Source organism: Mauremys mutica, chromosome 24 (genome assembly GCF_020497125.1).
Source record: "Mauremys mutica isolate MM-2020 ecotype Southern chromosome 24, ASM2049712v1, whole genome shotgun sequence".
In the NCBI taxonomy this organism is placed as follows: Eukaryota; Metazoa; Chordata; order Testudines; family Geoemydidae; genus Mauremys; species Mauremys mutica.
In genome coordinates this window covers 9537716-9565487 of record NC_059095.1, presented here as the reverse complement: position 1 = coordinate 9565487, position 27772 = coordinate 9537716, and the positions used below count along the sequence as shown (strand labels likewise).

Sequence of the window (27772 nt, the reverse complement as noted above, 5' to 3'; positions counted from 1 at the left end):
ATAGTCCGCTTGGGTCAGAGACCCTCCCCCCGGCGGCTCATTTCAGCCCAGCATCCATGGGAGTGGGAAAACAGCTGCTTAGGGAGGAAATTGTTTTGTAATCTCAACTTCCAGCAGGCACTGCCCGGAGCCCCTCCAAAGCCATAAGCTCGCCCGGCAGCCCGCTGCCAGCTGCCTCCCGAATGCCAGGCTGCTTGAGGGCGCTCCTGGGGAGCTATTCCTGCTCCACAGCCCAGCGATGGGTCCCTTTGCCCCCCACCCAGGCATGGGTGCCCAGTGGGTGCTTCCCCATCCCCAGTGCCAGTTCCCACAGGTTCCCCCCTCCCCTTCACCACTCAGCTTCAAATGAGGAAGCGGGGGGGAGGGGTGACAAAGGAAATCAGTCCTCGTTTTAGTTGCACTTTTGTCACTTGCTGCAGAAAAGCCAAGTGAGGCGAGTCAGTGTCAGGTAGTGACCATGTTCCCTGATCCCCAGTGACAGGAGCCCAGAGCACCACCCCCACCCCACCCCCCTCTCCGGGCAGCAGCAGAAAGAGCAGGATCCCCAGGCTGCAGGGACACCATGGTAAGTAGAAAAGATTGGATCCATGCTGCAAAGGCCAGGGCACTGCCCCCTGCTCTGCCGCTGTGGGGCATCACTGCACCCACTGGGGTCACTGCACCCTCCCCTGCCCCTGCGCCCACTGGGGTCACTGCACCCTCCCCTTCCCCTGCACCCACTGGGGTCACTGCACCCTTCCCTGCCCCTGCATCCATTGGGGGTCACTGCACCCTTCCCTGCCCCTGCACCCACTGGGGTCACTGCACCCTTCCCTGCCCCTGCGCCCACTGGGGTCACTGCACCCTCCCCTGCCCCTGACCCACTGGGGGTCACTGCACCCTTCCCTGCCCCTGCATCCACTGGGGGTCACTGCACCCTTCCCTGCCCCTGCATCCACTGGGGGTCACTGCACCCTTCCCTGCCCCTGCATCCACTGGGGGTCACTGCACCCTTCCCTGCCCCTGCACCCACTGGGGTCACTGCACCCTTCCCTGCCCCTGCACCCACTCGGGTCACTGCACCCTTCCCTGCCCCTGCACCCACTAGGGTCACTGCACCCTTCCCTGCCCCTGCACCCACTGGGATCACTGCACCCTTCCCTGCCCCTGCACCCACTGGGATCACTGCACCCTTCCCTGCCCCTGCACCTACTGGAGTCATTGCTCCTCCCCCCCCCCAAATCTACCAAGGTTTCGCTGCCTGCTGCACCCCGCCCCCCACCACTGTATCTCTAGCCCCTGCAACCTCCCCATCCCCCACACAGGAAGGTGGGGGCTGCACAAACCCCTCCCTCTCCCCAGTAACGCCCTGGTGCTGCCAGGTGAGCCCCTATGGGGCTGGGGCTGGGGCTGAATGAGAATTAACGTCCCTGCGTTGTCCAGGGCCGCCGGGGAGGGACAGGGAGCGGGGGGGGGGTGCTGGGGAGCCCAGCGGGCTGGATGCTGACAGCGGGGGGGGGGATGTGCTGCTTCCAGGCCTCACGCTGGCCGTTGTTCAGCTGGATTCTCACCCGCGGCTGCCCAGGGTGGGGCCCGGCTGCTGGGGGCTGTTTGCGCTGGGGGGAGGGTCGGCGCTGCACCTGGGGGCTGATGGCGATGGAGGGGTTCGGGCAACGTGGGGAGGTTATGGAAGGTGCTTTGGGTTTCCCTGCCCCTGCCCACCAGGGCCCGTGAGCTACCAGGGGGCTGGAGGGCCCCTGACGTGCTGGCCCTGCTGCTGCGGCTTTTCAGCAGCACCGACCTCTCCAAGCGCGTAGAGACACGGCAGAGTCCACAGCTCCTGCTCTGCCAGCTGCGCAGGTGTGAGCCCTGGCGGTGCTGCAATGGGGGCCTGGTGTCAGGAGGTGCCACCTCTGGGAGCTGCTCGTTGCCCAGCTACTGGGCATCACAACACGCCCGAGAGGGAGCTCAGGGTTGCCCTCCGGTGATACCGATGGGAAGGCCAAGGCAGGGGACGCCGAACGTCCTGGCTCAGAAAAAGACGTGGGGGCATAGGAGAGAGAATCAGCCAGACACAACGGGGAGCTGTGGCCGGCGGGGCTCATGCGATCCTTGGACGCATAAACGGGAGTCTGGAGTGGTAGGCGGGAGGTTATTGTACCTCTGTATTTGGCACTGGGGCGACCGTTGCTGGGAACAGTCCGTCCAGTTCTGGTGCCCACAATTCAAGGCGGCTGTTGAGACGTTGGAGAGGGGTCAGAGAAGAGCAGAGAGAATGGCTGAAGGATTAGACACATGCCCTATCGTGACAGATGCCAGGAGCTCAATCTATTCAGCTAACAAAGAGAAAGGAAAGGGCTGATTGGATCACAGGCTATAAGACCTGGGGGAACCCTAGGCCTGTACTTTAGCCTCAAGACCATCTCTCAAGGCTCTGAGCAGCTGCCATCACCAAGGAGCCCATCACACTTTTTGGAGGAGTAGAATTTGCAGGCAAAATTCCAGCTTGGATCATCCCATTCTGCCTCCCCGGGACAGGACACAGCAGCAAGTGTGAACGCAGAGGGGGGGGCACGACCGATGCTGAGGCAGCGGCAGGCCCTGTCTCTCGGGGGGACCATAGGGCCCAGCCCCACGCGCCAGGGAAGCTCAGGCCTTTTCACAGCTCCGCATTCTTTGGGCCTGGTTGTCCCCCGCCGGGCACCTTGTGCTGCCGTTTGCACCAGCGAGAGTGACGTGAGGTGCCGGCCAGGGCGGGGCCGTCAGGCCCAAAGACTGGCGAGATGAGAAAAGGCCCCTGCAACTCCCCCCCGCCTCCGGTCCCCGGTGTGGGGAGCAGTGCGAGACTTGCCCCTATAGCGAGGCCTTTGGCGTCTCTGGTTTTAAACGACCCCGATGATGGGGCTTTCTGCCCCCCGCCAGCCTGGCTGGTCTCAACTGAAAATAGTTCTGAGTTCTCAGGAGCCCCTGAATAGGTGAGATGCCAGGTGCCTCTGTCCCAGTGTCTGCACAGAGCTGAATCTGCCCCGGGTGCCTGTTCTCAGAGCCGGCTCCATACAGACAGTGTGAGAATGGTGAGAGGTGTTATAAAAAACCCAAACCCCTGAACAATAGCAGCAGCGGCACGGTGCACCGTCTCAGAGTGTCTGCGGTCAGGCTGATACACGCAGGACTCCTCGCCCAAGAGATCTGCTCCCTCTGGGTCTCCCAGCCTTCCCCTGTCCTGCCCTGCAGAGCCGGGGGGAGCGAGCCAGAGGCGTTAGCGAGGAGATCAGTGCGTGCGTAGCTGGCTGCCCCGCAGCGCCGATGCCTCCCTGCCTCTCTGAGCACCTCAAGGCACGTCACATAGCCCTCCCCCCCGGCGAGGCGAGTCAGGGGCATCAGCCCCCTTTTTGCAAATGAGGAAACTGAGGCACGACACTGGTCTGTGACTAGCTGAAGGCCGTACACAAAGTCTGTAGCAGAGCTGGGAACTGGGCATTTGACAGCCCCGCCTCTGAGCTCTCACCTCAAGGTTACTCATCCTTCCTGTCACTCGCACTCATGCAAGGGGCAGACAGAACACAGCTGGGTTCTCAGGTGCTAGGTGGGGTTTTGTGCCGGGGCAGTTGATTGGTTTTGATTGGTTTTGATTTCCTGGCTGGTAATGCACTATCCCCTTCTCGGTCTTTTGAATAGTTCAGGGGGTATTAGGGCTCTGGCTGCCCCGCTTTCGGCAGTGAAACTTTGCCCCGATTGGCGCTGTCTTTGTTTTTCCTTCTTGCTTTCCTGACTGGAACTGCACTTTGATGGTGTTTAAGGGCCCTGGGGACGTGTCAGATCTGTGCAAAATATCCGAGCCCTTGCAGGACTGGGGTAGGCAGTTAGCAAATATACATGCCGGTGACAGCCAGTGATGAAGCCTCACTTGTCAGCCTAGGGCACAAACAAGTGGGGCTCGAATCCCCGCTGCCCTGCGTATCGTGACGGCACTGACGCCATCGATTCAGCAGTATTTTACACCCTCTGCGTCCTGTTGTGAACGGCTGGCTGCTCAAGGTGCAGCGTAATGGGGAATCAGGCCCCAGGTTTCGTTATTAGTGTTCACCCATCGCAGCTAACAGATGAGTAACAGCCACTAGACTCACACCTAAAGGCCCACTCCTCTATGGGGGTGTTGGATAAATGGCCGGAGTTAAAGCCAGGCAAACTCACAGGAGAAATAAGGCAGAGAAACAAGCCAGGGTGCTTAGCCAGCAGGACGCGCTCCCAAGGGAAGTGGTGGATTCTCCGTCTCTTCAGATCCAGACTGGCTGCTTTCCTGGAAGCTGTGTATTAGTCAAACCCACGTGACTGGGCTCGGGGCAGGGGTAATCGGGTGAAATGGAACGGCCCGTGTTATACAGGTGCTTAGAGCAGGTGATCTAATGATCCCTTCTGGCCTTACAAAAGCGGTAAATCTGGTCTAGACTCATTGGGCTGGGGGAATGCAGGAAGGCACCTGCAGTCGAGCTGGGATGACACTAAACCTACAAACTGTATCGCAGTTAAATGTGGTGGTTTCAGAGAGAAATAGCAGCAGAAGAGAGAGAAATGAAGAAGCGAAATTCCATCGTCTGGTACCTCGTGTTGTCATTTGCACCAGTGCAAGGGGGGGCGTGAAACACAACCTCTCCCAATCACTGGAACGTCAAATCAGACCCCCTGGCTTCAAGCCAAGGGTCCTCGACTCAGGTCCTCAGAGGTACTTAGGTTCCTCACTTCCATTGGACTCAGCAGCGGATTACAGATACCAGTGGGAGGCCAGGCCAGCCCCTGGGAGCCTTACAGGAAGCAGAACCTTTTCTAATTAGGGTGATGCGCACAGTTATCGATACGTATGTATTTGTGTTGCAGTCGTGTCTTGGCACCCCAGTCACGGACCAGGCCCCTGTGGTGCCAGGTGCTGTACACCGAACTAAAAGACAGTCCCTGCCCCAAAGAGCTTGGTCTCTGAGTCACGTCCAGGGATCTGAAAGGCCCCCACTGTTGAGAATGTAGCAGAAAAGGACCCTGGTCGGGCATTTTCTGACCCCTGGCAGTGAGGGCTGAACGCTCCCTCCTCCCAAGGGAGGGGGGCTGCATATATGTGACCATCTCACTGAAATCATCCGAAATGCTGCAGGCAACACTTTCAAGCCCTAGTCCTTGAGTTCTGGGATTTTGCAAGAAGCTGGGCCTGAGGTTTGTGCTGCGACCACAGGGTGCTGCTGAGGAAGGAAAAGGGGAACTGGGGGCTAACAGTTGTGAAAGCAAATTCACTTATTGCCCCCTTCTCGGCTGATAGTTACTTAAATTTGCCAGTAAGGAGGCTGGGGCCAGAGCCGGGGTCTCCTGATACCCAGCCCTATGATTTAAGCCCTAGAGCAGAACTTCCTTCTGGCCAGGCAGAGAGCTCGCTCTCCTCCAGCCGTGCGCCTGTGAGGTCCCTCCGCAGGCCTGCCTAGCGTGGAAGGGCCTCCCTGCACTCTGCGGCTTTAGTGTGAAGAATGAGTCAGACACACAACCTTGCGTTCACAGTTTGCATGGGCAGGGGTCAGTGTGTGACAGGGTGAGCGTGCAGCTAGTGGCCAGCGCTGCAGCCTGCGCATCACACGCTCCAGACTCTGCCACTGATGCGCTGCGACGCCTTGGGTGCGTGACTTGCAGTGTGACCTCCCTGTGCCTCGGTTCCCCCACCCGTAAAAGGGGGGTACCTGACTCCCAGGGTACGGTGAGGCCTAATTCACACATAGCTGTAGAGGACTTTGAGCTCTTCCAATGGAAGGTGCTGGAGAAGTGCTGTCATGGGGACCATTCCTGCTCCCGCTGAAGCCAGTGACAAAACTCTCATTGAACTAAACGGGACCAGGATTGTCCCATTGCGGCTGTTTATTGAGGCACATTAACTCCGTAAAGTTTGGTCAAGAAACAGTAAGTTGTCTAGATCTAAGGTGAGAACCAGCCATCTGGCTGGAGTCCCACAGTGCCAAGTGCATGGCTGAAATGGCTTATGAGAGCATATGGGTGTATTATTGATCAAAAGCCTGTTCGTGATACAGGAAATTAAACTATTTACCTTAACCCTTTAATGCAGCAAGCTCAGGCTGCCCACACCAGATAACACCACTGGCCTGCCGAGTCTGACCAGTATCCTGGCTCTGGCAATGGCCAATCCCAGAGATCTGAGAGGAAAGCCATAAAGGCCCATAATGCATCTGGCCCTTTGCGAATTGCTGTGCATGGAAGAACAATCCCTTCCTGACCTTTGTCAGGACCAGCTGACCATGCCCTGAAGCATGAGGCTCGATTAGCCCCTTGCTTCGCTTGCACAGTTATAAATGCTACCAATAGTCATACAACAGTCTGGCTAATAATAGCATGCCAGGAAACCAGCATGATTAATCTGAACTATGAGCCCATCTTCACTGGGTTTCTTTTATAACGTCTTACTGGGAAGAAAGAGAGTGGGTGATGGAGGAACTCAAACAAGGAACTAGAGAAAGAGGGAAGAACAGGCTGAGTTCTCTAAGGGTCTCTCAAAATCCTGCGTACACAGAGTCCTGCCTGCTAAGGATCCCTGCTGCCTAGCAGCAATCCTGTGACAGTTCCGTCTAGAAAGAGTTTTGTGCCCCGGGTACCCGGAGGGAGGTGGAGTTGGGTTTATATGGAATAACAGTATTTTTTTTTCATCATGACTCATCTTCACGCCTGGTATTAGAGCCCAACGGCAGGTCCCGCGGCTAGTAAGAGATGTGGCTGGGGTCACTGGTGGCCTCCATCTGTCTCCACCTAGGGACTGTAACATTTCCCCCTCCCTCACCCCCCCTGACCTCATGTGACTCAGGCCTAAGGACAGGAGGGCGGCCACGCTGACGTCAGTACAGCTGCAGCAGGGCTGAACTTGACCCCTGAAATCATACTGTGGCCTACGACGAACCCCAGGGTTCCCTTGGACCTTGCTATCCTAGTCTGTTCTGGATAGGTTCTTACTCCGCGCTCACCCCTGTGTCCGAGCACCTTCCAGTCGTGTATTAAGCAATTAAACATGGTTCAAAAAAGGACTAGATACATTCATGGAGGACAGGTCCATCAATGGCTATTAGCCAGGATGGTGTCTCTAGCCTCTGTTTGCCAGAAGCTGGGAATGGGCAACAGGGGATGGATCACTTGATGATTCCCTGTTCATTCCCTGTGGGGTACCTGGCATTGGCCACTGTCGGAAGAGAGGATACTGGGCTAGATGGACCATTGGTCTGACCCAGTCTGGCCGTTCTTATGTTCTGATGACCAGCATCTGCCAGATGTTGGTTGGTCTCTCGACCTCTCCCCAAAAGACGCACGTGCAGTGGAGTGTCTTGGTTTTTTGGTAGGGTTTAGTGGTGGTGTTGTTTATAACTCTACACGGGGCTATGTGGTTATGTTGGAGAAGGCAAGGGCAAAGAAAGACCCCTTGCGCTTGGAACGGGAGGTGGGGAGGTTTGCGATGGGCCTTGGTTTCTGGGGAAATTCATTCCACAGTCTCAGGCCAGCCCCCGAGAAAGTTCTGTCTGCTGCACGAATCAGCTGTGCCCTTATTGTAGAGCGTTCGATTGGGCTGGAGGGGGGGCATGGTACCACCATTGTCAGCTCTAAGCCTTCATCCTGCAGCTTTAGGCACTTTCAGATTGCCTGGGCCCAAGCTGGGACGTGCTTTGAAGATAAGCGTTGAGACCTTAAATTTGATTTAAAATTCAGCGAGGAGCCAGTGCAGAGAGCAGAGGACAGGTGTGATGAGCTGACAGTAGCCTGTGTTGCTGCAGCCTTCTATACAAGCTGGAGCTTCCTACATACCGAAGGCTTCATGTCCATGGCTGCATCCAGCCGAGTAGCATCTGCTGGCCCACGCGGCAGATGACACAGTGGAGAAGGTACAGGAATGACAAGGATGGGAAATGGGCTGATCCGCACAAGTGGATGCGACCTCATCAGAGAATGCCTCCCACCTGCTGGTAGGCGAGGTCCGGCTGCATAGGAGCGGTACATGTGACAGAGGAGGGGACAAAGGGAGCAGGTGTTTTCCTGTGTGAATCCGCTGGGAGAGGCTGGATGCTTGGGCCAGAGTACGTGGCACAATCTGAAACCATGAGTCCAAAATCAGCTCTGTGGCTCCAGGAGAGAGAGGAAAATAAAGCAAAAGAGGAAGAGAAGAAAAAGGGGAAGCGGAAGAAACAACTGGCTGACGGGAGAAGTGAAAGCTGGTGCTGCTGCACGTCAAGTGAAAAAAGGAAATGCTGGAGCAGCAGCAGCAGCAGCAGCAACATGCAGAAGATTCACTGAGCTAGGGACTGCCGGATGGTGTTGGTGAAACACAGTGAGATTCACTACAGCCATGAACTGGGCTGGACAGGAAGAGACAGGCTAGGAGTGACCAAAGCAGGGTCAGCCTTGAAATAAATAAACGGTTGTACTTTCTACAGCTCCGCCCTCATACCAAACTCCTCCCACCTGCCCAGCACCACCACCATGTGATACCAAAACAAGATGCTATTCACAGCGGGTTGAGCAGCCCATCACACCATAATAACCTGGATTCTTTCTTGTCTGCTTTGACCAGGTTCTAAGTGATGAACAAAGTTGAAATTTAAATTGTCATTATTAAGTTTCAGAGTTAACACTCTATTAAGATAACCTCTCTCAGAGCTGTTGTTTCAGGCTGCCTGCAGACTCAGGCAGGCATCATTGCATTAGTTTACACTCGGGTCACCCTCTGGAAGGTTTTCTTTGCTGGCTTAAGTATTAGATACTTTTTTTAATGAAAGCTTAGCACAAAATGGCAGCCACCAAGGGAAACTAACTTGGCACAACCCAGCTCATTCTGATCCCCTATGAAAGTCCTAAACCCCAGGCCACAGCTTCCCTCCCAACCAGCTGCCATGGGAGTACAAAGATAGACAACCTCAGAAGACTTCCTCCGTGATGCACTGAAAAACAGAAACAAGCAATTCCTACTCCTCTCTCACTGAGGGGAAATGATGAATTATACGTATTAATGGATCTGTCCTGGAGGGGCACCGAGAAGCCACGGCCTCGATGGACTGAGCACTGTACCAACAGCTAACACACAACCCCAAAGCACTTCCAAGCTGAGACGCAGATGCAGAACGGTGGTTAGGCTCCTAACTTCTAGTTCTATGATTCTGTGGCGTCGGTGGGAGTTACGAGGCTCAAAACCCTTGTGAATCTGGGCCCAAGTGTCACGGGGAGACTGGTTCCTTTAAGAGGGAACAGGTCCGGTTCACCTGCGACTCGTTGGCTGCCTCCCATTGGGCCCTGATAGGAGGCACCTGGCCGCTATAACGAGCCATGCGGCCGTTCAGGGAGAGTCACAGAACTATAGAGCAGTCGGGCTGGACGGAACCTCGGGAGATCATCTCGTCCAGCCCCCTGCACTGAGGCAGGGCCAAGCAAACCAAGACCGTCCCCTCACAGGGGTTTGTCCCACCTGGTCTTAAAAATCTCTGGTGATGGGGATTCCACAGCCTCCCTTGGGAGCCTGTTCCGGAGCTTCACTCTCTCGAGTTAGAACGTTTCTCCTGTCGTCTCACCTAAGTCTCCCTTGCTGCAGATGGAGCCCATTGCTTCTTGTCCTGGCTTCCATGGCCATGGAGCACAATCGATCACTGTCCTCTTTCCCCCTTAGCATGTTTGAAAACTTACCAGGTCCCCTCTCGGTCTTCTTGTCTCAGGACTAAACACGCCCAGTTTTCTTTAACCTCTCCTCATATGCCAGGTTTCCTGAAACAGGGCAGAGGGTGGGCCAAACTGGGCATTTCTCCCATTTGCTCTTGCCATCCGATCACCAGTTGGCAGGAGCAAACTGAACAAATACACAGTTTCGCCACCTCAGGGGGAGAGGGGGGTCTCAGAGCCTGGTAGGGGCAGGCGGCAGGTGGACTCGGGCCACCTTGTGCACAGGGGGGAGAGGAGGGCCTCAGGGTGGCCCAGCGGGGACAGGAAGCAGGGGGGCCCGGGCTAGTCCTGCGTGCTGGGGGAGAGGAGAACCTCGGGTAAGCCCCAAGGCAGGGAGGACTCAGGATAGCCTGCATGCGGGGGGCACTTCGGGCCAGCCCCATGGGGGTGTCCTGTTTTCCCTTTGGGAAAATATGGTCTCCCTAGCGGGGGGGTGGGTCCCTGAAGAGAGTGGCAGGGACCTGGGAGAGCAGGAGTTGCAAGCCGCTGGGAGGGAAGAGGAGCTGGTGTGACAGACCTGGGGTGGAAGAGTTCTGCGGGGGGCACGAGGGTGACCCCGCAGGGGGGATCTGCCGGCGGAGGGGCCACGGGCGTGGAACTCTGTTGGAAGCCTGCTCAGAGGAGCCCTGAGGCGAGGGTTGAAGGGGAACCGTCAGAAGACGTGTGGTCAAAGGCCAGTGGTGCGGAAGCCCCGGAACAGGAGCGTGGGAACTGCGAGGCGGGGTTTGTTCACTCTTGGGTGGAAGGCCGTGAGAATGGGACCGGGAAGAATGACGGAGGAACTGGGTGCGACGCAGCTGGACAAGGCTTTGGGGTTAGGGTGACCAGACACGTGTGAAAAATCAGGCTGGGGGTGGGGAGAGGGTAACAGGCGCCTGTATCAGACAAAGCCCCAAATATCAGGACTGTCCCTATAGAACCCCTGTTTGGGACTGATGAACTATCTTGCTCTGAGAGAGCTGCTGAAGCTTGCAATTATAAACTATGCCTAAGAGTGGGCCTTTCATAGACTCAGAGAATCTCAGGGTTGGAAGGGACCTCAGGAGGTATCTAGTCCAACCCCCTGCTTAAAGCAGGACCAACCCCCAACTAAATCACTGGACTTGGAGGAGGACATATTTCCTTTCCCAACCAGGTGAGATGGCTGGTGATTGGGTCCATAGGGAGAGGATGGGCAGCTCAGCCAGCCCCAGTGACAAGGGGAAACTGAGGCAGGGCTCATCCTTTGCACTGTGGCTGGCTGCCAGGGGTGCCCTGGTACGGAGTGAGATCACCATGTTGGAGTCAAGAGACAACTGGTGGAGACAGGCCGATATAGGATGTGGGGGAGCACAGGACACTGGTGCTGCACAGAGAAGCATGCTTGTTTGCGAGTGTTTGATAGCGCAGTGGGGTGAGGTTTGTACGCAGCACCTCCCGGCTTGCAGCCCAGCAGGGTGGAAGTGGGCTAACGCCAAGGTTGCCACCTGGCCAGGGCTTCCCAGGATTGTCCAGTTTTTGAGGTATTGTCCCAGGAAATCTGTCAGGGCGCTCAGTACACGCTGCCTGCTGTCCAGTCTGATGGGTCTGGGCTCATCCCAATGTCATAGACTCTAGGACTGGAAGGGACCTCGAGAGGTCATCGAGTCCAGTCCCCTGCCCTCACGGCAGGACCAAATCCTGTCCTGGTGTTTTGTACCTCAGAGGTGGTAACGCCAGCTAAAGCGCCAACTGCAGTCGCTTCCCTCCTGACTTTGGACGGCTACGGGGGCCCAAACGAGGCGGCTTGGTGAGGGTGGGCCTCCCCAGCTTGTGATTCGCAGGAGGGGAAGGAGGCTCTGGCACCGGGACGTCCCGGGAGTTCAGATTCTGCAGAACATGGCAAAGCCTGCACCCGAAACAGGCCTCTGCTTTTCCCTTCGCCCCGACACCTGCCCAACCCTCATTCGTTTCCCCAGAGGAGCCTTTTGAGCTTTTCTGATGGTGTTTCGCAGCAGGGCCCCAAAAGCGATGTGTCCAACAAGCGCTGCTTGCGTAATACGGGCTAGGCCCATCTTTGCAAGCCCAGGCAGGCGGGAGTGGAGGAGTGTGTGTGAGGGAGATAACGGTGCTTGATTTAAATTCAGGGGCAAATTCTCTGCTCTTGCAAATTGGTACGGCTCCGTTGACTTTGCTGCAGCTGCGCTCTGTTTTACTAGCAGAGACTTTCGCTTTTAATAGCTTCGAAATGAGTTAGAGCCATAAGTAATAGTGACACTTGGCTCTGATGTAACTCCTGGGATCTGAACGCACCTTATAAAGGGGCCCGAACGTTATTATTCCCAAGTTACAGATGGGGAAACTGAGGTACAGAGGTCACCTGGTGAGTCAGTGGCTGAGCAAGGAGCAGACACACACACACGGGTCCTGGCTCGCAGACCCGAGTCCTAACCATTGGACCGCGCTGCTTTCTCGAAAGCATCCCCTTTGCATTGCTGTCGGCCGTAATTCTCTCCCCTCTCTCCACAGGGTAGCAAGGAGCGGTTTCACTGGCAAAGCCACAATGTCAAGCAGAGCGGCGTGGATGACATGGTCCTTCTCTCCAAAATCTCCGAGGATGCTATTGTGGAAAATCTTAAAAAGCGCTTCCTGGATGATTACATCTTCGTATCCTTTCCAGGGGCCGTGCTGGGCGTGAGGCATCTCATAGAAACCAAACCAGGCCACCCCTGGGGCGGTAAGGCAGTGGAATAGTTCTGGGGTCTGGCCTGGCAATTCTAGGTTTGCCCTTTATGGGCGGGTCCAGCGGTGTCCCTGTAAAGGGGGTGAGCCCCGGCTCTTTCATCAGCAATGTCCTTCCAGGGTTGGAGATGCAGGAGGAAAATAGTCCCCGGTCGTCGGAGGCGTAGGGATATCTCCTGTGAGTCTCTGAACAATACGCAGCAGTGGATGCAGGCACTCGCAGACGCAGCCACAAAACCAGCTGCCGGTCTCAATCCGTGTATGGAAGCTCCTGCTTTTCGCATAGGAAGGCTCGGGAAGCAATGACACCTGGTGTTTCTGAAAGGCTGAATGGACCAGTGCTCAGTCCATCTGGGCCACTAGGGGCAGAATTTCCCGGCCCTCAAAATCAGGGCCAGAATTTCAGAGGAAGTCAGCTCCCATTTACGCACCAAAACAAGCGCCTGGCTTTTCAAAAGAGCTTTGCCCACGGGGTGCTGAGCTCATTGAAAATGTGCCGGGGAGTGTCTCAGTGGGTGTTGCTGGGTGCGAAGCGCTTCTGAAATTCCAGCCCTGAGGTCTTTTGATATTTTGGCCTTCAGGGTTAGCAATCGGGCCAGGTGCCCTTGGCAAGCTCACTTCCCCCAGATCTGCAGGACGGGCTCAGTCGGACCCATGGCCTCCATGTCATGATGATCTGGCCATTCGTAACTCACCGCTTTCTCCTACGGGCCCCTCGGCTTGTGGGAAATACAGTGCTGAGAACGATCACCGGCAAGCAGAGCTGTAACAACTGTCCCTCCTGCCCCGTCCTTATTCCCCCGGGGGGCTCCCGTACATGGGGGAAGGAAACCCACGTATGAAAAGTAGAACTGGTCAGAAAATGGGGGCTGGGGCAGGCAGTGCGCTGAAAAAATGTCACTCTTTGGTGAAATATTTTGGCCAAAAAACAAAATATTCTAGCTGAAACGGGGGTAGCAGTGCCTCATGGGAGTTATAGTTCTGGTTACTTATGCTCCCGGTCTCCTCTTTGGATCAGTTGGGCTTTCGGGCCAGACTACATCTCCCATGATGCATCACAGCCAGGGTCTCCTTCCCCTCACCAATAAGGTAGAAAGCAGTACATCATAGGAGATGTCATCCAGCCAAAAAGCCTGGCTGGCCATAAGAGGAATACAAGGAACCTGAATATAGCTCCCATGGTGCACCACTTTCTACCCTGTTGGTGAAGGGAGATGGTGAATAGGAGTCTCTGGCTGTGATGCATCATGGAAGATGTAGTCTGGCCAGAAAGCCTGGCCCATAGAGACGAATGGGAACATACGCCACTGAACTGCACCCTTCCCACGAGACGTTTTTAATTGAAATGTTTTGGGTTTTTACGAAATATCTAAGTTTTCTGCAGAAGCTGAATGCTTTTCACACATAAAAATTCTTTGGTTGAAAACCCAATTTTCCGTCAAAAAACAGTTCCAGCCAGTCCTAGCGAGAGCATGCGGAACAATCTCTTATATTTGTGGCCAGCCCCGTGCAGCGTCTGTGTAAATTCCCCAGTGCAGAGGGCTGGCTGGCTGACACGAGGTACCAGGGTGTGGGATAACTAGGCTGACTGGAGCTGGGAGCCAGTCTGCCGGAGGGGGCGTTATAAAAGGATGACTATTTACACAGAAGCACCAGGGCAATGGTCATGGAAAAACACACCAGCACCTCAGTTATGCCTCTGCGGTTTTGGAGCTGGCTGGAACACCTGAGTTTGGCATGGGCAGTACTGGAGCCTACAAAGAACGCAAGACTGAGTGACAGAAGAATCCAGAACCTGCACCAAGCGGAAAGCCTGCACGCAAAGATGCATCACCGTAAAAGAGTTGAATGTATCCCTGATGGGAGCCAGCGGCCAGCTCCTATGAGCTCCAGCCTTCAGACAGACAGCAGGAGCGCACCAGCTGCAACAGGGCACGGGAGAGAGGCATCCTCTGAAACATCTGGGGCCTACACCATTGAGGTACCTGGCATGGCTCCCCGATATGAACGGACAGCCAGTGCGGAGTATGGAGCATAACGGAACATGCGCCCACTGCCCTGCTCCGCACAGAAACCTGTTCACCTATCGTTTATGCTGCTGATCGACTTCGTGCCTTTCAGTCTGCTCAGATACACAAACCACATCGGTCAGTTTCACTTCCTGGCTCTCATCCCTCGGCCAGCACTTCGGGGTTTTGGTTCCCAGCACTGCAGGACACGTTATAAAACAACACCGATCATGAAATAACGTTTCCATTTAATAGCTGTTTGGAGTCAGGCCAGTGTCTCTCTGCGGGCCTGGTTCTGTGCTGCCCTGTGACTTGTGCCACTGTGCAAAGGGATGCGAAATGTTCCCTGAGCGGAAGGGTTTGTGTTTTGCACTCCCACCGCAATGAGTGCACAAGAGGCAGGATGATGGAGAATTGGGCGCTTGCTGTAGTTAGGGGTGAAGGCTTTATCTTTACAAAATCTAAACGTTGGGCCTCCGATGCAGTGACAGCTGCTGAAGGATTCATTTCAGTTCCTCATCCCCTTATCTCCGGAGGACTGGCTCACGTGGCAAGATCTGCACCCCCACTAGATCTGGGCACTGGGGCGCTATTCCTTGCCTCCCTGCACCACCTGGCAAATTTTGCAGTCAGTCCCTACATTCAGGAGACTGTTCTGCTTCCTTCGTCTCTGTTTCAGGGAAGGTGCACTGAGCTGGGAGCCAGGAGACCCAGTCTCGTCTCTTTCACCCACTGCTGGTTCTGTGCAACCTTTACAATTGAGCAAAGCTTTGTAGCGCTCTCTATGAGACAGGCAAGTGCTAGTCTCTTCATTTCACAGACCAGGTAACCTCTGACCGAGCTGAGAACAGAACCCAGTTCTCTGGCATAGCACACCCAAGGCTCAGCCACACTGTGTTTCAGAAAGTATCTGCCCATCTATGTGCTTGGCTATTCTCTGTGCCACCACCAAGGCCACGCTCCTCTCCCAGAGCCAAGAACAGAACCCAGGAAGCGTGAGCCCTGCTGTTTTTCTTTCTGCTGTCTCGCAAATAGCTCTGCAACCCAGGATGACTAATATTTTCCTCAAAAAAAAAAAGGCAGCAACCTCAGCTAGCCACCCTGAGCTAAGCTGCACAATCCCTCTCAAATCCAGCCCCTGGGCCTTTGTGCACCACACCAGAGCTGCTGCCAGACAGGTCCTGGGACGGAACCTCCCATGAGGGCTCAAAGGGAGGAAGCAGGGTTATTATTTCTTTCCATGTGGTGTCCTCCTACCTTGCACCCCCAGCTGAAGGACTTAGGCTCTGGGGCCAGCACTGGAATCCTTCCCACATCCCAGTGCCAAGCCCATTAGCCCCCAGCCCAAAGTTTCTTTGCAGACGGAGCTTGCCCTGGGCTCGGCCAGCCTCACCCATGTGCTCCGCGGCACAGGCAGGCAGCCCTCGCTGGCCCGGTTCCAGCCCCCGGCCCGCTGACACAGCTGTGTTTCCTGTCAGCCCCTCACCTTGGCGGTGTGGCTGTGCTCCCCCACGGCACTGTGACCCAGCGGCTGACTAAGGCCTCTCGAGCGGCCCATAGCTGCGTCTCTGGCATCAGCCGTTCTAAAGCACGATGCTTTGCTCTGCTCCAGCCAAGGCTGTTTCTAAAACAGGGACCTTTGCTGAATGCTGGGTCTGCCCTGGTGCACCCAGCACGCTCGGCTGCTCTGGGGGTCTCGCTGATTGCACACGTCCCTGTCATTGGATGCCAGCAAAGAGAGCGGATCCAGCTGAGCACGCTTAAGGAGCGGACCCCGGCGCGACCCTTTCGTGGACCGGGAGCGCTCTGCGGCAATGTTGGGTCGGGGAGGGGAAGCACTTCCTGGATTTAAGGACTAGGCCAATGGACTCCGAAAGGAGCTGCAGCTGTTCCTCTTCATCTGGCATGTAAGGATGGCAGCTGGCTCAGCAGGGCTGAGGGGTGGGGTGTGAAACAGGAGACGATAGAGTGGAGGATTTTGCAAGGTTATGGGCAAGCTGATTGCAGCTGTGCTGATGCGTCTCAGTCCCTGCCCTTTAGCACCCCCTGCTTGTCCAGTCCTGGCCTGCCACACGGCTCGGCCCAGGCACTCCAGCCCTGCCTTCGGCGCCTCCTACACTACAACAGGGGTCAAAAAAGAACTAGACAAGTTCATGGAGGACGGGTCCATCAATGGCTGTTAGCCAGGCTGGGCAGGGATGGTGTCCCTAGCCTCTGTTTGCCAGGAGCTGGGAATGGGCGACAGGGGATGGATCACTTGATGATTCCCTGGTCTGTCCATTCCCTCTGGGGCACCTGGCATTGGCCACTGTTGGAAGACAGGAGACTGGGCTAGGTGGACCTTTGGTCTGACCCAGTATGGCTGTTCGTATGTTCTTATTCATAGAATCATAGAATCTCAGGGTTGGACGGGACCTCAGGAGGTATCTAGTCCAACCCCCTGCTCAAAGCAGGACCAATCCCCAACTAAATCATCCCAGCCAGGGCTTTGTCAAGCCTGACCTTAAAAACCTCTAAGGAAGGAGATTCCACCACCTCCCTAGGGAACCCATTCCAGTTCTTCACCACCCTACTAGTGAAAAAGTTTTTCCTAATATCCAACCTAAACCTCCCCCACTGCAACTTGAGACCATTACTCCTTGTTCTGTCATCTTCTACCACTGAGAACAGTCTAGATCCATCCTCTTTGGAACCCGCTTTCAGGTAGTTGAAAGCAGCTATCAAATCCCCCCTAATTCTTCTCTTCTGCAGACTAAACAATCCCAGTTCCCTCAGCCTCTCCTCATAAGTCATGTGCTCCAGCCCCCTAATCATTTTTGTTGCCCTCCAGTGGACTCTTTCCAATTTTTCCACATCCTTCTTGTAGTGTGGGGCCCAAAACTGGACACAGTACTCCAGATGAGGCCTCACCAGTGCCAAATAGAGGGGAATGATCACGTCCCACGAACTGCTGGCAATGCCCCTACTTATACAGCCCAAAATGCCATTAGCCTTCTTGGCAACAAGGGCCCACTGCTGACTCATATCCAGCTTCTCATCCACTGTAACCCCCAGGTCCTTTTCTGCAGAACTGCTGCGTAGCCACTCGGTCCCCAGCCTGTAACAGTGCATGGGATTCTTCTGTCCTAAGTGCAGGATTCTGCACTTGTCCTTGTTGAACCTCATCAGGTTTCTTTTGGCCCAATGCTCCAGTTTGTCAAGGTCCCTCACACAATGAAGGGACCTAGACAATTCACACAATGCACAGTCAACCTGTGGAACTCTTTGCCAGAGGATGTTGGGAAGACCAAGACCCCCTGCTGTCCCAGCCCTGATGCCCCACTGCACCTCACGCTGACCTGCCTCGCCTCCATCCCTAGCCCAGCAGGTCTTTGAGGACCGTACGCAGCCAGATGCTCGTCTGCAGGGTCTCTGACGGCCGCCTGGCCGTGGGTGTTGATCCTGCCTCTATCAGGGCTGTGGCGTTAAGGAGCTCGCTGCGATGGTGATCGGAGGAGACAGCACAACCCTGCAGCGTCACTCTTTGCTTGGCTGCTTCCTTGCTCACCAGACTGAAGACATAAACTCCCTCTGACCTTATATTTGCTTATCACAGGGTCTGACCCATAGAGGCATGAGACTGAGCCTGGCCCTGTGCCCAGACAAGGGCCTTCGCCGTCCCAGTGGCCATCCAGAGCGCTCCTTTTGCTCCCGCGTCCCATCCCTGCTAGGAGGCGGCCAGCTGGCAGCAGGGAACTCTTTCGAGGCCTGGCTGAGCACCGAATTCCCCGGCTAGCGGGCTGGGAACGATGTTCCCCCGCAGGGGCGAGGGAGCAGTGAGCTACGGCAGGTCTCAGGGAAGAGCAGCGCACCAGAGACAGCGCGCGCTCCGCTCGAGTGGGCTGCGGTTTCCACCCAAGGCAAGGCTGTGTCCTTACAAGGCCGTGCTCTGCGACAGCTCAGGGCGGGTTCTCCTGCCTGTGACAGCAGCCGGAAGGGCTGGAGTGGGCTCATTTGTTTGGGTTTTTTTTAGAAAAGAAAAGAAAAAAAACCCCCAGAAACCTCCCCCTTCCTTTTTTTTTTTCTCTGCTGCTGTGTAAGGACCCAGTGTTCAGCCATGAGTCAGTCCAGAGCACTTCTGCATTTCACAGGAAGCACCAGCCCCTCCGCCTCCTCTTCCTCCCACTTTCCCATTCCGTAAGAGACCCGCTATTCCCCGCGGTCACACCGTCTCCCGGGGGACAAGCCAGCCCTGGCCTCTTGAACCACGTGGGCATGAGAGGGACAGGTCCTGCTGGGACGTCTGCCGCAGGGAGTGAGGCTTCTCCTAGGTGTGTGAACCCACACACCTTCCCACCGTAACACCCACCCTCCTCTCCCGGACCCCTCCATTGTAACGGTCCCCCCTGCTCTGCTGTCCCCATAGCCCCTCACTGCAATACCCTCCTGCTCACCACCTCATATCTCTCCGTCTTTGGGGTGTCCAGGGCATGGGCCTCCATCTTTGGTCCACCCAGGGCAGATCTATAGGAGGGACAGGCGGAAGGTGCAGCTGTAGGAGTCAGGACACCAGGGGTCTATTCCCCAACCCCGCCCCTGGCTCACTAAGCAAGCCGTGAGATGGCTCTGTGCCTCAGTTTCCCCACCTGTAGAGGGAAGGTAATTGTACCCCCTTTATAAAGGGCTTTGAGACCTATGAAGTGCTGCGTGTCGATCATAAACAACTGGGCAAAGTGCACACAGGGTGTTGTAAATCTCACTCGTTGGACCCAGATCTTCAGCCCGCATGAATCCGTGTAGCTCGACCGACTTCAGCGGGGCCCTGGCGAGTTACACCAGCTGAGGGTCGAGCCCGTAAAATTCTCTCCATTGCAGGGATCTTGGGGTTTGCTTCTGGCACATGCGAGGATTTGTATAGGCCTTTTGTGCAGACAGGCTGGCTGTACGTGGGGCTCACTAGGAAGGAAGGAACTCGGGCGACCAGGCAGGCTGCAGAAGGCGGCTCGGGTGAGCATCGCCGAGGTGGCCGGAAATCGTGGTAACCTGTGATGAGCAGCAGAGTGCTCCGTCCCGATTGTGCTCCACGCGGACCCTCCCCTGAGGACCCTGGCCAAGCCACAGTGACTGGGGACGCTGGAGGATGCTACTGGCAAGAGCGGTGTGGCCCGTAAACCTCCAGGCTGGAATGACGAGGCTCTACTCCTTGTGCAGAACCGGGCCTCCTGCTCCCTTCATGTGGCACAGCTGTTTCACCACATCAAAGCCGTGCTGGGGAACGCCCTTCCAAAACAGGCTGCGATTTTCACCGCTTGTGTTGCCTGCTACATACTCTCCGGGGAGGCCACAACTCAGAGGTGGTGGGCGCCTACAAACAGGGTCATCACCTGGACCTGATTTTGCAGGGCGGCTCCTGTTTTCATGGGCCTGTCCTGGGCTCTCATCCAGTCCGAAGCTGCAGAAAGCTCCTGTTGAGCTTGGGTAGGAAGTGAAAACTCTGCAAATGCATCATTAGGAGAGGTCTTTAGAAGAGAAGAGCCACCTTCCACTGGCCCATCTTCGTCCAGTGCCTAACCTCCTGCTGCATAGGACATGACCACTGGTCCATCTAGTGCAGTGTCCGTTTTCCAATACAGGACTATCTCAGCTGGCATTCTACATTTATGTGGTGGCAACACAGCCTCACTGCGGGGTGATGTCATGTGAGCGCAGCCCATTTCAGGATTGCAACAATAACGCTTTGTTGTTCTGCAGGACAAGGCTTTGAAGGGAGGCCACCCACCAGGTGCTGCTGGGTGAGGACGGGCTTCGGGAAACCTCCTGGCCACTAGTGCGCCGCAACTGGGGCCCGATTTTCAAAAGCGCGCAGCTCCCCCTTAGGCACCTGACGTCAGTGGCCAGCTTTCCGAAAGAGCTCAGCGTGACAGCTGAAAATCCAGCCCTTCTCCAGGTGCCTAAATGGGAGCTGAACCCCTGAAATTTGGCCCTTGGGTGTCACTAGATCTGATTCTCCTTCTGCCTTTTGAACTGGTCCCAAAGAACAAACTCCTCCAACATCCCCCCTGGTGGAATTCCAGTGCCTGCTTCCCGCAGCCCCATGTCAGGAAGCTGCCAGGCGGGAGAGGGTTGTGCCATTAGCTCTCTGCAGCCTGGCTCTTCCCTCACCATGAGGAAGGGAGGCACATCCTGTGTTTTACTTGCTGCCAATGCTGCTGGAACTAGGGGGGCTGCCGCATCCCCTGGCTTGAAGTAGAAATAACAAACACCAACTCCATGATTCCCCTCATCAGCACCCCCCGTATACAAGTTGTTCCAGCACCCCTGCTTGCTGCTGCCCCTTAATTCTCCTGCTGATCAAGGTGCCGCATCATGGCCCCTTCCCCCGGGATGGCAATCGGTGTGACCGGTCCATGGCCCCAGGGTTAGAAGGAGCCAGAGAAGCCCAGAACGGTCCATCTGCCATCACTCTCCTTGGGCCTTAACTGCGCCATGGGGAGCTGTCTGCAGTGAGCCACCCAATAAGCTGCCAAGTTCCAGGGGTGGGGGAACCATGTGTGTAGTGGGGGGAGCCATTGAACCAAACTGTAAACCCTGGATGTGATGGAAACCACTTCAAGCCAGGGGGCGCGGCAGCACCCCTAGTTCCCGCACCTCTGCCAAGTTCTGTTCCAGATCCCAAATCCCCCCCAGGTTTCAGAGTTGGGGGCGTAGAGGGTCTGGACCCATCTCTCGTATCAAAATCCTCACCATGCACCCGAATCTACCGTGGTCCTTTTGGGTCTTGTTGGCTTTGGGTACCGGGGCATGTCTGGGGCATAGGGCTGGGTGGGAAAAGGAGGAACGCGAGGGAAGCTGACGGACCCTTAACAAACAGCTCAGACCTACATTGGCTCGGTGCTCATCTCAGTCAATCCCTTCAAGCAGATGCCTTACTTCACGGACCGGGAGGTTGAGCTGTACCAAGGAGCGGTGAGGAGGCCGGCTGGTCTTGGGGGGTAGAACTGGGGCGGGGCTGTCTGACATATCTCCTTGTTCGGGCTACTCTGTCTTGTGCCTTTGGATGACGTGCAAGGCGCAGACACGTTTCTAACTGATTGTATAAACGGGCCCCAGGACTGGGAGTCAGGCAGCCTGGTTCTGGTCCCAGCTCACTCTGTGATCTGCTGGATGATCATGAGCAGCTCCCTGGTTGTCTCTGTCCTTTCCAGCTCTGGGACCTGTCGGGGTTACTGCAGTATAGATTTCCAAACACAACCTGTGTTAAGGTTGAAAGTACATATCAGCAACTTAGGGTAAAAAAAAATTACTGAGCCGCTGCTGTTATTCCAAAAAACAATTTTATAAGCCCAGGAACTTCAGCGTTAAGGTTGCACTAACAAGAAACCTTAATTCTGCCCTGAAGGGGGAAAAATATGAAAAAAATCAAATGTGTCTTTAAAAATCAGTTTAATCTAATCTGGAGTCACACACGTTACCATGCAACTGTCATACTTAGTGGTTCTCAACCTGCGACCCACGGGCTGCTTGCGGCCTAATCCGCAAACAGCGGCGGCCCACGTGACATCCTCAGGGCCGTAAAGGTCGTGTATGTGTTGTACGGATGCAGCCCGCGTAACACAGAGTGCTGCGTACGCCGCCCACAATGGTACATAGGTTGAGAACCACTGGTCATACTTGTATAGTTACCACATGGCATTGCTATAAGGCAGAGTTAAGGTTGTTTGAGTGCCTACCTGGAGAAGGGAGGTGGAGGATGTTTGTCTCTTATCCTCCCAGGGAAAGCGCTGCGCCCCGAGAGGGTTCTGGTTTATGCGCTCGACTCTGCGTTGTCGTTAGTAACCATTATTCTCGTCGTCCGTTTGTTGGCCTCTAGGCTCAGTACGAAAATCCGCCCCACATCTACGCTCTGACCGACAACATGTACCGGAACATGCTGATCGACGCAGAGAACCAGTGCGTCATTATCAGGTAGCAAGGATGCCGCCTCCCGGATAAGAGAGACGTGGGTGGAGGAAGTGGGGGTTGATCCCAGCTGCTGAGCGGGGTCGGGTCTGTTTCCCAAGGACCCCATATGTGCCCCACAGGGAGGACGTTGGCGATTCATAGAATCTCAGGGTTGGAAGGGACCTCAGGAGGTATCTAGTCCAACCCCCTGCTCAAAGCAGGATTCAGTCCGTGGCGGGCTCAGAGCCAGCACTGAGCCAATGCCCATTGCAGCGCTGCGGGGAGTGGTGCCGTTTTGGGAGAAGTAAACCAGAAGAGTGGGGCTGGCATCCTGCCCCCTTGGGGTCATTAGAGATTCCACGACACTTTTCATATGACCAGGCTGGTGTGTTGGCTGAATTCCAGTCCCACCTCCCTACGTTCCTCTTCCGGTTTTGACTGGATCCAGCCTTCTTCACTTCCTCTCCTCCGTCGCTACGCGCCGGTAAGCCGCAGGTAGGCTGCTTTGCAAAGGCAGCTGCCCAGCAGTGGCGGGGTGCGGCGAGCCCCGGGGATGTGTGTCATCTGCAAAGTGCTCGGCGATGGAAAGCCCCATCGAAATGTGAGGGTTGTTATCAAAGGAACTTGCAGCCGTCCTGGGCTCGGCACTCCCAGCAGGGAGCGCGTTGGTCCGGCGTCCAGGGAAACGCTGGGCTAGGAGCGGGTTCCACAAACCCACCAAGTGCCCGCCTGGCGCCAGCCCCCTCTCTCAGGCATACTCAGAATCAGTCCTCCCTTTCCCTGGCCTGCACCGCGTAGTGAGCCGTCCGGGCACCGCCGTCACCAGCCATCCCCACTAGGCCTGTACCCGTTAAAGTTCCCAGAACGAGCTTCCGCACCAGCCTAAGGGGCAAGTCAGAGCAGTACAAGCTAAGGCGGGGGAGGGCAAACCTTTTGGCCCGAGGGCCACATCGGGCTTCCAGAACTGTACGGAGGGCCGGGCAGGAAGGCTGGGCCTCCCCAAACAGCCTGGCCCCCGCCCCCTATCCGCCCCCTGACTGCCCAGAACTGACTGCCTGTCCACCCCCTGTCTGCTCAGAACCCCTGACCCGTCCAACCCCCCCTGCGCCTTGTCCCCTAACCGCCCCTCCCGGACCCCCCGCCCCTAACTGCCCCCCAGGACCCCACTCCCTATCCAACCTCCCCTGTTCCCCCATCCCCTAACCGCCCCTCCTGGACCCCCCGCCCCTAACTGCCCCCCGGGACCCCACCCCCATCCAACCCCCCTGTTCCCCGTCCCCTAACTGCCCTGACCCCTATCCACACCCCCACCCCTAACCGCCCCCCGGGACCCCACTCCCTATCCAACCTCCCCTGTTCCCCCATCCCCTAACCGCCCCTCCTGGACCCCCCACCCCTAACTGCCACCCGGGACCCTACCCCCTATCCAACCCCCCCTGCGCCTTGTCCCATAACCACCCCTCCTGGACCCCCCACCCCTAACTGCCCCCTGGCACCCCACCCCCCCATCCAACCCCTCCTGTTCCCCATCCCCTAACCGCCCCTCCTGGACCCCCGCCCCTAAGTGCCCCCCAGGACCCCACCCCCTATCCAACCCTCCCTGTCCCCTGACTGCCCCGACCCCTATCCACACCCCCACCCCTAACCGCCCCCCAGGACCCCACCCCCCATCCAACCCCTCCTGTTCCCCATCCCCTAACCACTCCCTTGGGACCCCACCCCCTATCCAACCCCCCCTGTGCCTTGTCCCATAACCGCCCCTCCCGGACCCCCCGCCCCTAACTGCCCCCCGGGACCCTACCCCGTATCCAACCCCTCCTGTTCCCCATCCCCTAACCGCCCCCCAGGACCCCACCCCCTATCTAACCTCCCCTGTTCCCCATCCCCTAACCGCCCCTCCTGGACCCCCGCCCCTAAGTGCCCCCCAGGACCCCACCCCCTATCCAACCCCCCCTGCTCCCTGTCCCCTGACTGCCCTGACCCCTATCCACACCCCCGCCCCTAACCACCCCCTGGGATGCCACCCCCTATCCAACCCTCCCGTTCCCCATCCCCTGATCCACACCCCTGAACCTCCGCCCCATCTAACCACCCCCTGCTCCCTGTCCCCTGACTGCCCCCTAGAACCCTCTGCCCCTTATCCAAACCCCCCCCCCCATGCCGCTCAGAGCAGCAGAACTGGCAGCCGTGCCACCGCGCTGCCCAGCAGAAGCTCACAGCCCCACCACCCAGAGCGCTAGCAGCACGGAGAGGTGAGGCTTCAGGGGAGAGGGGACAGCAGGGGAAGGGCTGGGGGCTGGCTAGACTCCCCGGCCAGGAGCTCAAGGGCTGGGCAGGACAGTCCCGTGGGCTGGATGTGGCCCACAGGCCGCAGTTTGCCGACCTCTGAGCTAAGGTGGGGATTTAAACTGCTATAGTTATACCTGTGTGTCTGGACGCTGGTACAGCTATCACAGTTTTAACTATACTATATAGTGGTATAACTGGCTAAACTTTCCCATGTAGACAAGCCCTAATGTATTTCCTCTCTCACATGGACCCACCGCACTGCCACTTTTCATGCTTCATTATTCAGAAAGATCATGGCTTGCCTGCATTGCGCTAGGAGCTGTACGTACAGCTAATAAAAGACAGTTCCTGCCCCCAAAGGCTTTCAGTCTAAGCAGACAAGTCAGCCAAAGGTTGGGAGGGGAAACTGAGGCACAACGAAGGGCCGTGACTTGCCCAAGGTCATCCCACGGGTCTGCAGCAGAGCCGGGAACAGAGCCCAGGTTTACTGAATCTGAGTGGAGCGCTCATTGCTAAAAGCAAATACGCCCGGCCGGGACGCAGAGGACGGCAGCTCAGCACAGGAAGTGAACTTTACGCAAGTGGTTTGTCTGTTTGAATATTGCGAAGAAGCTGCCCGGATGTGGGGCAAGTCCAGAGACTTCCCTTCTAGGCACAAGGCACCAAACCGAATAACAATTTCAGGCATCTGCCTCCGCCAGGAGCCAGAGTGTGCGGCGCTTGGAATCTCGTCACCCACCTTCCGCAGGGATGTGCAGCCATGAGTCCATATCGCAACACACGTCCGCTCCCCCTCCACTGCAGTACCAGGCCCAGGGACCAGGAAGAACTAGTCAACTCAGAACTGGACCAACTTCCTGTACCCAGCAGCAGCCCCCCTTCCGCAGCCACGGAGAGAATACGGAAGGGGCTCCGAGTTATAAAACTATGCACCATTCGCATTGCACTGGGGCAGAGACCCCCAAGGGAAATCTGGCCCCCTATTGTGCTGGGCCCTGCACAGAAAGAGCCAGAGCCGGTCCCTGTCCCATAGCGTTTACCTAAATAGACAAAGGATGGACAGGAAAACAGGCCCAAAGAGGGCAGTTGAGTCACTGTCTGCGCCCCAATCTAGGGGAGGAAGGACTATTCTGTCTTTGGGCAAGGAGGTACCGTGGCGGATTAGCCACTGGGCCAATGAGATCTGTGCCCAGGGGCCCCGTCCAACTGGGGGGGGGGGCTGGAAAAATGGACGCCCCTGCACATGGACCCGCTCTGCGGCGCTCCTGCCAGGAAGCAGGGTCGGGGCGCGGGGGCTTGCCCTGCTCCGCCTGCCCGATGCTCCTGCCGGGGAGAAGGGGAAGCCCCCGTGCCCCGACCCCGCTCCCTGGCAGGAGCACCGGAGGGCGGGGGGCACTGCAGGTGGAAGGGGTAGGGAGGGCCCCCCTTTGCTCTGGTGCAGAGCCTCACACAAGCGTAATTTGCCTCTGAGACCCACAGTAGGCTACGGGGTCAGTGAAAGCTCCAGCAGGGCAGTGATTCGCTCTGGAAATGTAGACACTGGGCAGGTTATTTCACTTCCCCCTGTTTTGTTTGAATGTTTCTGCAGTGGGGAAAGCGGGGCTGGAAAAACGGTGGCAGCCAAATACATTATGGGCTACATTTCCAAAGTGTCCGGAGGCGGCGAGAAAGTGCAGGTACGGCTCCCTCTGCAGCCCGGGCTGGCTCTGAGCCTCTCCCTACTCATCTTCTCATCACTCTTGTTCTCCATTTCCCCCATCTCGCTCCAGCCCGTCCTTCCCTCCCACCCACTTTCCTAGGTTTGAAGCGTTTTTCTCTCTGCCAGAGGGCAGCTCCTTCTTCCCCGTCTCCTGCAGCTCCTCAGCTCTGCCCGCTGAGATCACACTAGGCTAGCCCGGGAAAGGTGATGACATACCAGGCACCAGACCACGCTTCCTCTTCAAACCCCGCCCTGCATGCTCAGAGCTGGCAATGCCTGCCCTGCTGTAATCCAGGACTTGGCGCTTCCAAACCAACCGCTCCCAGCCGAGATCCGGCAGTGCCCACATGCACACCAAGAAAGAGCCGGCAGTGTCCGCCCTGTGCCAGCCTGACATGGAGCAATGCCCTTCCATCCTACCAAATCTGCTCCAAGCCAAGAGCTGGCAATAGTCCCCCGCCCCTAACCCATGCAGTGCCACATTGCCAGCTTTCTGGCAGCCCTTTGCCATTGCACCTCACCAAGCTGCAACTAGTCCCCCATGAGCCAACGGGCCCGCCCCGATTGTCTTTGCTCTAATCCTCAGCACGTGAAAGACATCATCCTGCAGTCCAACCCTCTGCTGGAAGCCTTCGGGAACGCCAAAACCGTCCGGAACAACAACTCCAGCCGATTTGTAAGTCTCCGGGGCCAGATTTCACTGCTGGTTGGTCCCAGGGAGGCGTGTGCAGAATGGGAGATGTGATCGTCCCATGGGAGCCGCTGGTATCCGCAAAAAGAACAGGAATCCTTGTGGCACCTGAGAGACTAACAGATTTATTTGAGCATAAGCTTTCGTGGGCTAGAACCCACTTCATCAGATGTAGCCCACAAATCTTATGCTCAAATACATGTGTTAGTCTCTCAGGTGCCACAAGGACGCCTGTTCTTTTTGTGGATACAGACGAACACGGCTGCTGCTCTGAAACTGGTGACTGGCTCATTCCTGCAGCCCTCCCATCCCCTGGGGAGTTTGCAAGTCTGACAGGGACAGAGCTGGCCTGAAGCACAAGCAAAGCAAGTGGCTCCTCGGGGCCCTTCTCCAGGCTGCATGTGCCATCTCGGAGTCCCACAGACTGGCTTCTATCCCTCTCCACTACTGGGACTCACCGTCAGAGCCCCATACTCCCACCAGCACGGCTCCGTTCCCCCGTTCCAGCAGCACGGGCTCTTGCTCGGGTCACTGCCCGTTGGCAGGCTGGCTCTGGGGAGGGGAAGGGCGTGGGCGGTGCAGCCTGGAACGGGATCAGGGCCGTGTTTGTAGGAAGGACCTAACTAGGCATTGCCGTTGCGGAGGGTCAGCACCTCTCAGGATTGGGCCCCAGATGAAGGGAAGGAAAGAGAACGCTTCAGGGGACAGGAAGAGAGGCAGAGATGAGAGGACCCAAAAAGAAAGACCTTCCCCCGC

The 27772-nt window shown here is 56.7% G+C and overlaps 1 protein-coding gene across 2 annotated transcripts in view; it reads left to right on the top strand.

Moving 5' to 3' along the window:
* Nucleotides 1-400: 400 nt before the first annotated feature.
* The window catches only part of MYO1F (myosin IF), a 50140-nt gene continuing 22768 nt past the window's right edge, over nucleotides 401-27772 (top strand). Inside the window, exons 1-6 of one of the 2 annotated variants that reach the window (XM_044999104.1) lie at nucleotides 401-565; nucleotides 12196-12333; nucleotides 21273-21362; nucleotides 22267-22361; nucleotides 26215-26302; nucleotides 26912-27001. In XM_044999104.1, the coding sequence (XP_044855039.1) occupies nucleotides 563-565; nucleotides 12196-12333; nucleotides 21273-21362; nucleotides 22267-22361; nucleotides 26215-26302; nucleotides 26912-27001 (504 nt within the window). In that variant the 5' untranslated portion in view covers nucleotides 401-562. Of the gene's footprint in view, nucleotides 566-12195; nucleotides 12334-21267; nucleotides 21363-22266; nucleotides 22362-26214; nucleotides 26303-26911; nucleotides 27002-27772 lie in introns of those variants that run through there. The other variant, XM_044999105.1, reaches the window with a different exon arrangement.